The 14,790-nt window shown below is 37.0% G+C and overlaps 1 protein-coding gene across 5 annotated transcripts in view; it reads left to right on the forward strand.

Moving 5' to 3' along the window:
• VPS13B (vacuolar protein sorting 13 homolog B) overlaps nucleotides 1-14,790 on the forward strand; it is a 391,865-nt gene that overhangs the window by 127,757 nt on the left and 249,318 nt on the right. For all 5 annotated transcript variants that reach the window (XM_081951024.1, XM_081951027.1, XM_081951026.1 and 2 more), the window contains exons 18-19: nucleotides 1,890-2,024; nucleotides 3,099-3,272. In XM_081951024.1, coding sequence (XP_081807150.1) covers nucleotides 1,890-2,024; nucleotides 3,099-3,272 — 309 coding nt within the window. The remainder of the gene's footprint in view (nucleotides 1-1,889; nucleotides 2,025-3,098; nucleotides 3,273-14,790) is intronic.

Raw genomic sequence — 14,790 nt, forward strand, 5'->3', positions numbered from 1 at the left:
CAGAAAGTTGGCCTCATCAGGGTGCCGTCGGCCAGACAGTGTCGGCTGGTGACCCCCAGGGGGAGAGCCTTCTCTGTGGGAGTGCCTTCCCTCTGGAATGAGCTGCCCCCGGAGCTTCGCATAATCCCTGACCTCCGGTCCTTCCAACGCGCCCTAAAAAGTTGGCTTTTCCAGCAAGCCGGCCTGGCCTGTTAATTTTAACTTATTTTAAATGTATTGTCTTTAAATTCGGTTTGTTTTTTTGGATATGGATTTAATTTTTTAAAAACTTTTGGGATGTGTGTTTTTTAATGTTGTACGCCGCCCTGAGTCCTTTTGGAGAAGGGCGGCATATAAATCCAAATAAACAAACAAACAAACAATAAACAAAGTCTTCTAAGCCCCTTCGGATGGCATTTTTTTGCTAACAGGATCTGAAGCATGCTCATCCTGCCTGAGTCACAGCAGAAAGCTAAATGCTGTTCGTTCTTACCCTTTGTTCTTCCTCTTCCAACTGGAGGAGCTCATCTTCCAATATCAAGTTGACATTGTTCTGGTTGTAAATGGCTATTTATTTGCTTGGCAGAATATTTGAGTGGGGTGCCATTTTCTTCAGCATATTGTGTTTAGTCTAAGTACTTGTCTATGTCAGCTGGGGAATTCTGGGAGTTGAAGTTTATATTTCTTAAAGTTGTTGGAGGCGGAGAAAAACTGGTATAGTTCATTGTATCATTGAGATGTGAAAGTCCCCTTATTTTTTCAAAGTAATGTTACGCAAAAAACTGTTTTATATAGAGAACATGAAAAGTAGTGTTTTAAAAAGAATTTTCATGTTTATTCATACCTTTGAAAATAAGATTGCACTCTTATGAATTTTATCAATGTTTAAGAATAAGTGAAGATATAGGTATGTAAATGCAATTTTTTTCTTCCCAATTTTATTTGGAATATATATTTTCTGAAAATTTAAAAAAAATGCTTGTGTGAGACTGAATAAAGTAACATGAGAATCCTAAGAATCATAAAAATTACTTAGAATAATAATTATGACAAGGTTAGGCTTTTTTTTTCTTTGCGGAACTGCATTTTATACCGAAGACTGCTGAACCAACTGTAACTATGAGACGCAACAAAGAAAGTTCTGTTTCAAAGTTGACCGTTTCTTTAAAAAAATCTTCCTTCCAATTAAGAATTGGGGTCCATTAATTTATTTTTACATTTATTTACTTTTTAAAAACAGGTGCTGAAACTATTTTTTGCAAAAACAGTGAATAAGGGTCATTTTGAACATAGAAAAGATAAAATAATACTAATGGCCACAGCCCAATGTAATGTGGGTGGGTGTTTACGGATCTTTCCTTGTACAACTGTGCCAGAGTTCCATGCTTCTGACCTGTTACACCTCCCACTGTTACAGTTCAGGTCTCTCTTCAGGAATAGCTGCCAGTAAGTTTTAAACTTGTGGCAAATGGCTTCTTGGACGTGCAGGGAGGAAAAAAAGAGACCACCAAACCTATTTTCACTTTTGACCTCAAGTAATTTCAACATTGTTTTCGTAAAAGGATGACAACTTCTGTTACATGCTGTGCTACCCAGCTGCATACATTTAATTTATATTTTGTAACTGATTTGAATGGTTTCAAGGAGTAATCTATTATTTTAATTGATTTAACTCTGGGAAATTATACACATATGTAGCTATAGAAACAAATCTTTACAGAATTCTAACCTTAGCGCAAAGTTAACTGCAAGTATATGTATCCAGCTAACTTACCGTGCTACGTTTTGAATTTTATTGTGTTAACTGAGTGTATTGAAAGCAAACAATTGTAATATTTAAGTGTCTTGATGAAAAATATAAATACGTTGAATTCACAGGTTAGTACATTTACATTTTTCTTTTTTATTAGGTGTGAAAACTAAGAATCCTCAGCCGAGTCTTGAGGGTTCAATCCAAAATGTTGAATTGAAGTACTGCAGCACATTCCTGGTCAAATGTGCCTCTGGAACCATCGGATCAATAAAACTTTGTGCCAAAGCCCCAGGTATGTGCAGCTGGACCATATAAAAGTTGTTGGCCCCATTTAGAAGAGTTTGTCTTGCTTTTCACAAGGAGGATTATTGAAACAAGAATGTGGTATTTTTTTCCTATGAATCAAATCTATTTCTTAATTTCTATTTTTGAAAATAAATTTGGATGATGAAGCATTGCAATCAGAATACTTCTATCACTGCTAATGAATTATACCTCGGTGGTTACACAAACTTTTAGTGTGCAAAAGTTAAGCATAAAAAAATAAAATTACATCTACAATGAACTTACTTTCAGCTGCAAGTTCAGTTGGGGAAACAAAACAACCACTTCATAAACACATGGCACAACATAGAAGACCAAACCCATCAAGACACGATTCAGCAGTCCATCAGGACAAAACCATTTTCGTTGTATTTAAGTACAATGACAATAAAGATTATACTTATTCAGCATTTAAAAGACAAAGACCACTCTTTTGAAGATAACAAAGTATACATTTTGGGCAGAGAGGACCGCTGGCTTGAAAAAGGAATCAAAGAAGCCAGCTATGTCAAAATTGAACAGTCCTCTCTCAACAGAGGGGGAGGAATATGACCTCATCTATCTCCAGTCTACAAACACGGTCTTCTCAACAGTTCCAAGAAAGCTCCACATCCATTTGCTCTACTCAGGTGACCCTGATGTCACAGATAAACCTCCAGGTGGCCTCAATGACTCTCTAAAATAATGCAAATGCCCACCTGTCTGCAAGGAGTATAAATCCTTCCATTTGCCACCATCCAGTCAGAGCTGAAGAACCTTCTTGGATGAGAAGTGAAATGTCTTCAAAGAAAAACTAGAAAGTCCTGTTGCCTCTTGAAAAAGCAGCTTTGGGACAACCATGACTTGGATGACTGAGAATCTTCATAGATGTTTAACACATAACAAATTCTTATGTCAAATGCTTTATTTCGGTATTACTAGTAGAAAAAAGTTATGCTATCTGATTTTTAACATTGTAATACATGATGCTATTATATTCTGTTCAACATCTCTTCTTTGCATCTCTAATGCATCTCTAATATTTGTTAAAACATCTATCCAGGGGAAGGTGGAAAGGAGAAACGTATCCCTTTAATACAAGGTCCATCCGATACCAGAGACCTACACAACAGCAAATGGCTCAAGGAAAGCAGAAAGCCAGAGTCACTCTTTGCTCCAGATTGGTTAGCTTTCACCATTCAGATCCCTCAGTGTAAGGATTACAGCTACAGTTCTGGTAAGTGTCAAATTCTTGGAAAAAATGGAGATGGAAGAATTTTCTGAGCATGTAAGAGCGCTTCAAGAAAAACAGATGTCTTTCAGAAACCGAAATCCATTACAATCTCAATGGAAAAGTTGAGGGTTTATTTTCATTTGACCAACTTAGACATTTTCATGTGGATATTGCATCCATCTTTCTAACACTGCTACTTTATTTATTAAGTCCATGATAGATTGTTATTGCTATTATTATTTTTGCTATGGAATATACCAGAAATAAGTATCCCTTTATGATATGTTGGCTGATATGTAAACTTAATTGGTTTTCATAAAATTTGTTAACTTAAATCAGCTGGCTGATTAAATCTTAAGAGTTGCCAAGTTTGAAAAACACTGATTTAAAGGAATTAAATATTCTTTGGAATGTTCAGAATGATGAACAAATTTTGAAAAAGATTGCTCACTCTGTTACTATGGTGACATAAACTTTAAGAAATTGGGAATTTAAAGAAACAGATGACTCCTTTCCCTTATGATATCATAAAGAGAAAATGCCATAGAATACTCATATTGGAACTGAACTAATGCAGAATATGATGGATGGAATATAAGAATTTTAGTTTGCTGGAATAAATCAGAATTTAGCTAAGTTTCATGTTCATTATATAGGTGGCTTTCCTTATTTGCTGGGGTTTTGTTAAAGTTGAACAATCATGGATAATGAAACCATAGATAATGGGATGTTGAAAAGATATACTTCATAAATAATGCAAAGGTCTGTTTGCCATTTTGCTCGTGTGCAAAATATATAAAAACATTTTAAAAATTCTCCTCCAAACAGAACCTTACACCAAAATTCATGGATATTCAAAACCCTTTACCATAGATAATGATCTGCTCTGTATATACTAACCACCAACTCACAAAACAGTGGGTAATGGGACCACAGATAACTACGGCCACATGTATTTTGTTTGTAGTTCGTTATGTTGTCAAATATTGGATATTGAAAGCTGTTTCCACTATTTTTGTAGGGAACAATTTATCAGTTCAGGGAAGAAATACAAGAAAAAGATTTGGGTTCTTGTCAATTCATTTAAACATCAGGTGTGGTTTAAAGACATTTACACTTATTCCACATGCTTCTACAGGTAATCCTTGATTTATGACACAATTGGGACTGGAATACTGGTCACTGAATGAAGAAGTCATTAAGCAAGACATGTGAGGGCTTCACTCAGTGTCCGTAATCCTTCACTCCCATTTGTCACTAAGTGATTATGTGGGTTATCAATAGCAATAGCACTTAGTCTTATAGCATTAACCATTCCATAGTGCTTTACAACACTCTCTTGGTAGTTTATAATGTCAGCATATTGCCCTCAACAATCCGGGTCCTCATTTTACTGACCTCACAAGAGTGGAAGGTTGAGTCAACCTTAAGGCCCATCAGGATCTAACTACAGGCTATAAGCAGAGTGGGCTTGCAATCGGTGGGATTCAAATTTTTTTACTACCGGTTCTGTGGCCGTGGCTTGGTGGACATGGCGTGGCAGGGGAAGGATACTGTAAAATCTCCAATTACTCCTAATCAGCTGGGACTCGGGAAGCAGATAATAGATAGGGATGGGGCCAGTCAGAGGTGGTATTTACCGGTTCTCCGAACTACTCAAAATTTCCGCCCCAGTACTAGTCAGAACCTGCTGAATACCACCTCTGCTTGCAATACTGCATTCTAACCACTGTACCACCAGAGTTCTTAAGGGGATGTATCCCCAGGTAAGGAGTATGGGATGCTTCAGTGGTGGGAGAGACCCTGGAAGGATCTGGTCAAGAGCTGAAAATCCTCTCTGCCAAAATCCAAGCAAGATTTTTAGCCTCTGAGCGAAGAGACACATATGTGCCCACCTGCACCAGGCCTAGCAAGGCCTTCTCCACCCATTAAGGCTCCCTGCACTCTATACCTTACTGAGCTGGCTCTCTGCTTAGATTTCGCTTCCGGTTCTTTGTGGGGGCTGGTTGAAATAACTACCTATCAAAGGTGTTCAGGTTGTGTTTAGCTTTCCTCATGAGACAGTCCTCTCAGCTAGTCCCCAGAGAATAGAACAGAACAGAACAGAATTCTTTATTGGCCAAGTGTGATTGGACACACAAGGAATTTGTCTTTGGCGCATATGCTCTCAGTGTACCTAAAAATACAAGATACATTCGTCAAGAATTATAAGGTTCAACACTTAACGATAGTCATAGGGTACAAATAAGCAATCAGGAAACAATATCAGTATAAATAAAGGATATAAGCAACAAAGTTACAGTCCCTCTGCAGGCGGTAACAGCTTGCAATCTTCCCTGCTTGTTTCCCCATTGACTTTGTAAGTGCCCACAGGTTGCCAAGTACCCAGGTTACGATCATGTGACTGCAGTGGTGTGATGCACTATTTTGTGACAGTGGGAAATGTTTATGGGCAACAAAGCATCCTTGCTGAGGCCATTGTAATTCTAGACCTTCATTAAACAAAGTCATAACTCAAGGACTGCCTATATAATTCATATTTCAAAATTGGCTTGACCTCTGTTCTTTCAAAACCAGAAAAGATATAAACAAAATTCTACAAATTTTTTAAAAATGTTTCATCTCCAGAAAGAATTTTATAATAAAGGCATAAGTCAATTAGAAAAAAACAAATTGAAAACTTTACAAAGAATGTCCTTTTTTCTTACTGACTCATTTTATAACGTCTCAATCCCATTTTTCATCCCTCAAAAAGAACCCCCCCTCCAATCTGCCCAGGACAGCTGTAGGGAACAAAATGTTGCTGGCAGCCGCCCCAGCAACCATGACCAATGCTGAGGTGTGCTTAGAAGTAAAATTTAGAACATTACAAGATGCCTATTCTAGTAGGAGGTCTTGTTATAAAAATGATTTTATTCTTCTTTCATGATGAAGGTTATATGTTTTTTTTAATCCGTGGGTCATATAAATTTGTTTGCACCTCTATAAAATTGCATAGAATATATAAAAATAGTGACTATAGGGTGAAATCTATAGTATTATAGATTTAAGAACAGTACTATATATTTCCTTCATTATACCCAGTAAAGGACAACTCTTACTGAAATCTGCTGAAACATAAATTACAACAGCAACAATGTTATTTGATACCTCCATATGTTGCAGAGGTTAATTTTGTTCAGTGGGGTTAATTGGAAAGGAAGAGATGGGCATACAATTCAGGATGGTTGCCTCAATTTTTTCTCCCTTAGTATTGAAGTTTGGATAAAATTGTCATTTTTTTCTATTCAACTTTTGGTCAAAGATGTAATTAATTCAAATAGAGTTTGGTCAGCAAAAGAATGATTTTATATCACTAGTACATAACGCATACGCAAGCAAACACACATGCAATTTTAAAAATAGTTTATCTTGAAGAATTTTTAAAGACAATTCACATTTATGGTTTGGGCATAAAGCATAGAAATTATACTCATCTATCCTGTTACACTTCCTCTTCTCTCCCTGAGGATTTCACTTCATACTTTATGTGTAATTGTTGCTGGTTTTCTATCATGTTCCCACTGGATTTCTCCCCCAAAAAAGAAAGAAAAAAATTCTTATCCCTCTGATGACAGAACTTGCTTCAATGATTTCATGCTCTTAGCATTTTTGTTCACGGGAATTAGGAGCAAAATGTAGCTGCAGCTGAACATGGCTTCTATTTTTGTAATGCTGACGTTTATGCTTTGTTATTGGAGCTAAATGAAGAGATACAGGTGTTCTCCAGCTCAGTCAGTTGGGATTTCTTGATGGTTAAGGCTTGCCTAAGCTTCCAGAGTCAAACAGCAGCTGTGAGACAAGGATTTATGCTTTTCTTAGAACTTTGGGATTTTAAAATGTTACATTTAATCACAAGCACAGAAAGAGAGCAAATGTTAAAGATGTTACATATACAAGTTGGAGGTTGATCTCTTTTCCATATGAGCTAGTTGTGGGAATAGAGGAGCCAAGTTCTCTTTAATCTTAATCGATAATTTTATAAGGATTATGATATCTTTCAAAACATGGATATCATGATACTTATATTATGGCATACCATAATTCTAACGCTTTCTTATTCACATCATTTTATTTTTGAGTGCCTGGTATCAAAGAATAAGGATAATCTGGCACTTTGTATGTTGTCGTATATTGAATTGTATTTATCCAGGAACATGGTCAAATGCTAAATTAAAAATGTTTAAGATCCATCAAATTTAAATAGTCAAGCAGATTCATCTGTTCCCTGGCCCCCAAATCACCTGGGTTTAATATATTTTTTCAATGTGAAGGGAAATTTAAAATTCATTGAAATTATTATTATTAAAATCTGCTAGTTATAATAATAATATGATGAGTATATTGTCATTCTTCTGCAGGAATAAAGTGTGAGCTTCTAAATTATTTTTCTATCTCAGGAAGGTTTATAAACTGATTCAAATGTCAGGGTGTGAAAAGATTTTGATAAAGCATTTCCTAGAGCTAGTTGATACTCAAATACTCTAGTAATAATGCAAAGTGAATATGCTAAAGCTTTAAAAATAGTAATGACAGCATTAACTGTATACAGAGATCTGATGTAATGAATAGGAGTTAATTACAATATCTCAGTAATAATATTTCCTGAAGAATCTTCTTCCTACTAGGAAGAGCACCCATTATTTTGTTACTTTCACACATGTGCATATAAAAAATTAGTCACACTCTGGAGGAAAAATGCCTTACTATTACCTCAATTGGCTCGGGAAGTAATTTTCTAAACTATAATGTGGTACCAACTCCTGATGACAGGGCTTAATTATAATTTTTAAAGGAAAACATTCCTGAAATCTCTTAACATAAAATTCTAAGCAAAAACATTCAAACTGTTATTTTTGGATTATTATGTATGTGTTCTGACATGGTACGTTACTGAATTAGGCTGTATATTTTGGAGTTGCTATTAGAGACGTTTATAGGGAGAAGAAACTGTGTCTTTTATTATGTGCAGGTTCTCCTCTTGCCAGATCTTATGGGTGAAGTCATAGCTCTATATTTATGATGCAATATTTTGTCTTATGGAAATGGTGGCTTAGCAGATTAAGCATTTTAAGTTTATAAGGATTAAATTGGGGTATCAGAAGTAATGAGACCAAATTTAGTACAATACTTTAAAAACAAAATCTTGCCAGCGTAGAAAGAGTAGCATACTTAAGATTTCTATTATAACTGTTCAAAAGGTTTATGTAAGGAATTCTTATATTCTTGTAGTTGTTTTTAGAGGTATTAATTTTTTGCTACTGTGTAAATGGGCTTTGGATGCTTCTGTAAATACTCTCCCGCCAATTATAGACAGACTCCTGTATTTCCATGGTTTGAAAATCCCATAACTATTTTAGAATTGTTTTGCAGGTACCTGTAGCAAGTAGAAAGCAATTCCTTTCCTGTGCTGCATACATTATTCTGGTGTTCTGTACTCATAAGAATATATTATATATAGACGTCTGTATAACATGGACTTCTTTCAAAGATACAAATAGGGAATTGGATTTTAATTTAAATTTAATGTTTCAATTTTGAAGCTAGTTCCATAAGGACTTAATTAATTAAAGAGAGTGAAAAAGAAACAACATGTATCAAAGAAAGGGAATACAGTTAATAGCAAGATTGACCCTATAACAGAGGAAGACCCCCAAAAAAGATCCCAAACCAAGGAGCTCAATCATTATCTTAACTCAAGATCTGTGATAACAATCAAGTTGTTAAAAATTATTTTAAAAATACAGTGAAGGCGGAGCAGTATAGATCTCCAGGGAGCAAGAGCTGGGATGGCGAACCTATGACACGCGTGCCACAGGTGGCACGCAGAGCCATTTGTCAGGGCACGCAAGGCGTTGCCCTGTTAGCTGGCCAGCTTGCATGCGCACGCTGGCCACCTAATGTCAGCCTTTTTTTGAGGCCATTTTTCACCCTCCCCAGGCTTCATAGAGGCTTTATAGGAGCCTGGGGAGGGTGAAAACAGCCTCCCCCTCCGGAGGCCCTCCGGAGGCTTCAGGAGCTTCCCTGAAGCCTCTGGAGCCCAAAAAACCTGGCCCTACAGGCAAACCGGAAGCTTAGGAACAGACTTCCGGCTTGCTCGTAGGGCCGGTTTAAGCCCTCTGGAGCCTTCAGGGGCCTTCCGGAGGCTTTCCTGAAGGCTCCGAAGGACGAAAAATGACCCTACTTTTTAAAAATCCTATGATATGTAGCATTTGTCTGAAGTAGTATGTTCCTTCTTGTTTCAGTTTTGTATTGTTTGCATTTCGATCAGTGGTGGGTTCCAGATCCTGTTTCAACCGATACGGTTGGAATGGGCTTGGCGGCATTCACATGGACGCACGTAGCACGTGCAGCACGTGCATGTGTCTTAGCACCTCTGTAAGCCTCCGTGACGCTCCAGCTGCTCAGAAGAGCACCGTGCAGGCGCTGTACGTGCCCTGCACATGCGCGGAAGCACCGAAGACTTAAAAGACCGGTAAGGAGCTTGGGTGGGTGGGCCCTCTGGAGCACCGTACCAGAACGGTATCCGGTGCTCCAGGCAGGCTCCAATACGCCTGTACTGGGGCGTACCGCCTGCAACTCACCACTGATTTCGATGGTTCATTGCTTTAGTGTGAGTCACATTAGTGACTTGACTTCCTAAGTTGGTTGTACATTTTCAGGTTTAAGTAGAAAGTAAGGGTGTCTTCCCTGAATCACAGAGAGTTGTGCTTGTACAAGATTCAGAGTTCTTATTCTGAATTTCCACAGTACTAGTCCATATAGAATCTAGTTAAATTGGGCAACTTTAGTAAAAAAAGAAGACGCAGGAAGCAACACACCTGCACATTTCATGCAGATATTAATTTGAGGTGCAAATAAATACTATTGTAAGGTTGCGTCCAAAATTCTTGTGTGTTTTTCTTTCCAAAGCTGCAAGTAGAGGCACAGAGCTGGAATTTTCTGTTTCATTTCCTATAATTGAGACACGCTTAAGTACATCATTTAAACCCATGATTAATGCCTATACTGGGTTTACATATTAGGGTAAGCTACATTGTGGTTTGTTGGCTTATCATATATGAATCCAGCTGTTTTGGATTGTAAAACATAATTTATAACTTTTTGTAATTTAGGTAGTCTTAGTTTTTTGTTTTCTTCATGAGATTGATTTTATTATTAGGGAAGTTTTTTTTTTCTTGGTTGTTTTGCTATCTAAAAAAAAAGCAAATTCCCTGTGGAAAGCTACTCCACCCCCTCCTCCCTCGGCTCTGTAGACCTCCTTTTGAAAAGGTGTCAAATGCAGCAATAAACCTCCACTCTCAAACAGCCTACTGGCCTCTAATGTTTGTATACGTATCATTTAGTGACCCATGTCAGCACCATCAGATTTTATAAAGCAAGCAGACTACAATTTATCTTCCCACCTTAGAGCCTTACTCTGGAAATGGCTTACAGAAAATGACAATAGTTAAGTTGGCACTGGCCTTAATATAATCAAACATTAAACAATTCTCAATTTCAATAGCCTTGACACTAGAAATGTCAAGATGTTACAGATGCTAGGGAAGGCGGGGAAACATGAGAAAGAGACCCATAGTAACTCCACTTATATTTAATTACCCTAAGTATAAGTTGAGCTAGAGAATTATTTTGGCAGGCTTTCAAGAGTCTGTTATGATACCCTACTAACAAAAAAGATATTTCCGATAATTCTAGTGGGACAGGATTTATAATAGATTTTAACTAACCTTTCCAAACCTTTATAACTGCCTCAGAAGGGGATATCATGGAGTAATCTATTGGACTCCACTCAAAAAAAAAATCCTCTCTTGCTGTTCAGAATATGGATATTAAATCTCCTGGGCTCGATCCAGATGCAACTAGATTAGGTTGCTTGCAGTATTCAATCCTCTTTGTCTTTCATAATGTTTGAGACTGAACAAGTAGTAATTGCTCTCCATCCTACCCACCATCATAAACAGCATTTAGTAGTTATTCTATTATGAATGATCCTCTTTTTAGAATTGTCTGTTCCAAAAACAGTGCCCCTTTATGACTCCTAATTGCCACATTGTCTAGAGCCATTTTTATAGTCAAATACATTTTGTGTTTAGTTCAACAAGAGTCTCAGGTTCTTTACATCAAAATCACATCTGCCCATCAAATCTGACCAGTTGCAAGAAGAACTGGCATTTAGTCCTTCCTCTTCCATTTGTCTGTTGGATAAGATTATGAAATTTCAATATCATTCTCCTTCCCTGATGAAGCCACTGTCGATTGGGAAGTTGGAATATACCTTTCAGAGGATATCGGATGGTATATTGGAGGAACAAGTTCTAGGTTTCAATAGACCTTGGTTAATAATCATTCATTCAGCTGCCATTGGAAGCGATGATGGTGTAGAACGGGGGTATCAAACTCAAGGCCCGGGAGCCAGATCTGGCCCATAGGGTGGTTAGATCTGGCCCACGGGGCCACCTTGGAAGCAGCAAAGGACCGGCCCACAGTGCCTCTGCTAGAGAAAACAGAGCTTGGGAGGGCCACATGTGGCCCTTGCAAGCTCTGTTTTCATTGGCAGAGAGTTGCAGGAGACCATTGTAGCCGAAAACAGAGCTTGGCAAGCCCATTTTTGCTGGCGGAGCACTCGGGCCACAGGGCCCCCCGACACAAGTGTCGAGCTGGCCATGCCTATCCTAGTTACCACAGATCAAACACAACCCTGATGCGGCCCTCAATGAAATCAAGTTTGACCCCCCCCCCTGGCGTAGAATGAGTGGTACTTAAAACTGGTCTTGGAAGTTTCTATCATCAATCACATAATTTTAATTTGGATGCTTGGCATCATTACCATTAATTAATTAATTTTTTAAAAAATAATGCTTCATTAGATTGTTTTTTCTCTCCATTTAAGAATCTTTTTTCTATAAGTTTGGAACATAAAGAAGATATAAAGAGGAATACAAAGAGGGCTGTAACAACAGAGGGAAAAGAAGTAACACTGCCACTTAGAGGCTGGAGGCTTGGAAACATTGTTTTTTCTTTCTTTTCTTTGATCATTTGACACTTCGAGGCTTTTCAGCTTGTTTACTGGGAGTGATAATAGGAAGAACACAGGTTGTTTACACAGGTGTTCTTTGGGAGTTTTATCAGCAGCTGGATTAGAGGGAAGACAAAGTCTTGACTTGAAAGATTATAATGAACTTGCTTGAAATCTAACAAAAAGCCTTGAATGCTATAGTGGCAGGGTTTACAAGTTGGAAGAGTGGAGCAACAGGAAAAAGAAATTTTAACATTGCAAATGATTATGTTTGAAATTCAAAAATTATTAGAGGTAACAGAGAAAATTGAGAAGAGATTGGAGAATATAGAACACAAAACAGAAAAATTTGATGGAAAAATTGAGGATGTTTATCAAATGAAGAAAGTGGAGGACAGAGTTCTAAAAATTGATGAAAAAAATGATCAAAGAGATAAGAAAATTGTGGATCCTGACAACAAACTGAGCGTGGTTGGAATTGGCAAGAACGGAAAATGGAAAGGGGAGATAGGAGGACTGGAATTCTAACCCAGATTTCAAAGTATAGAAGAAAAGAGAGAAAAATTGATGGAGGTAAGGAGAGAAATCTTGACAGAAGCACCAGTGATAAGCAAAGACAAGCTGATAGAAGGAGCAGATGGAGGGTTTCGAGTTTTCATAAGATACAAAATGAACAAGTTGTGAAGAGAAGTCCATACAAGACTTACCAAGAAAGTTATCAGAATATTAATGCTACAAATGGCAAGAGACATAAGACTGCACTATTACTGGGAACGATACAGGCTGATGTAATGAAAGCGTATAACAAAAATTAAGTTAAACTGAAATGATATGAAGTGATAATAGTTATAGTCAAATAAATGATTAATAATGATAACAATGCACATATATATATGTGTGTGTGTGTGTGTGTGTGTGTTGTAATTGTACTGATAAATAATTAAAGTAACATAAATACATATATATATATATATATATATATATATATATATATATATATATATATATATATATATATATATATATATATATATATATATATATATATATCAGTTGAGCCAGGGAAATAGGTATGTATTTGTGTTACAACCCCTGGTGTGCCTTAGTGGCTAAGACTCCTGCCTAAGATATAATACAGCCCAGGTTAAAATCCCAGTAAGGGTATGGCTAGCTGATGAGAGCTAATTAGCTCGAAATAGATCTATACTAGTCTCCCTTTATTTATTTATCAGTACAAATACAACACAAATATAAAAAGGCAACATTAAAAATAAAAATATGGTTTTCTGCCTGCATGGTCTTCTGTGATGAGCCGAAGGACAGAAAGAGGGAGTAGTGACCTTCCTCCCATATTTAGGCATACCAGGGGTTGTAACACAAATACATACAAAGTTTTAATAATAAATATAACCAATTTTTATTTATAATATGTTATAAAGATGTAATGTTATTGGATGATTTTAGGAGGATTTAATGGAATGCCATTATACAGTTTTACTTTAAATCTAGAATATTTCTTATAAAAGGATGTAAAAACAATCATAGTCAAATGAAGGTTGAGGTACAATAATAGTAATATATAAAAATATATTTGATTTGAAAATATGCGATTTGATATGAATTGAAAGTGATGACTATGGAAGGGATGCATAGAAATTTTGTAACTGACACTTTCTACAATTTGTAATGGAAGATGGTTTTAATGTTTTTTGTTTTTGGTTCTGTCCGTTTGTGCTTGTTTAAAAATTTTAAAAAAAATTAAAAAAAAGAAAAAGGAAAGAGATGCTGCCTAAATTAGTTAAGTTTATAACTGAAATTATATATGGAATATATGAGATTTCTATAGGACAAATTTGTAAAACTCTGACATTTCAAGAATTATATTGAACTAGAATTAGCCAGATTCAAACAAGAAGTAGTACTGTGTCAACTGTGCCTCTAGAATCATGGCAAGGAGATAGATTTGTGTTGCCTATTACCGTATTTTTTGGACTATAAGACGCACCAGAGTATAAGATGCACCAAGATTTTGAAGAGGTAAATTTAAAAAAAAGTTTTTGCCCTCATTGGCCCCCAGGAGCACTCGGCAGGCCTCCGAAATTCTCTGCAGCCCTGTTTTTTGTGAAAAATGGGGCATGCAGAAAGTTTGGGAGGCCTGTACAATGCTCCTGGGGTCTGGGGAGGACAAAAAATGGGGTATGGAGAGAGTTTGGAAGGCCTGCAGAGTACTCCTGGGGGCTGGGGAGGGCAAAAACACCCTTGTTTTTTGCTCGTTTTTGCCTCCCCAGCCTCCAGGAGCACTTTGCAGACCTCCCAAACCCTCTGTGTGTCCATTTTTGTGAAAAAGGGGATGCACGGGGTGGGGTTTTGGGAGGCAAAAAAAAATGCTGCGTTCAGTGTATAAGACGCACCCAGATTTTCACCTTCTTTTTTGGGAGGAAAAGGTAAGTCTTCTACTCTGAA

Source organism: Natrix helvetica (genome assembly GCF_964273705.1).
Source record: "Natrix helvetica genome assembly, chromosome: 4".
Classification (NCBI taxonomy): domain Eukaryota; kingdom Metazoa; phylum Chordata; class Lepidosauria; order Squamata; family Natricidae; genus Natrix; species Natrix helvetica.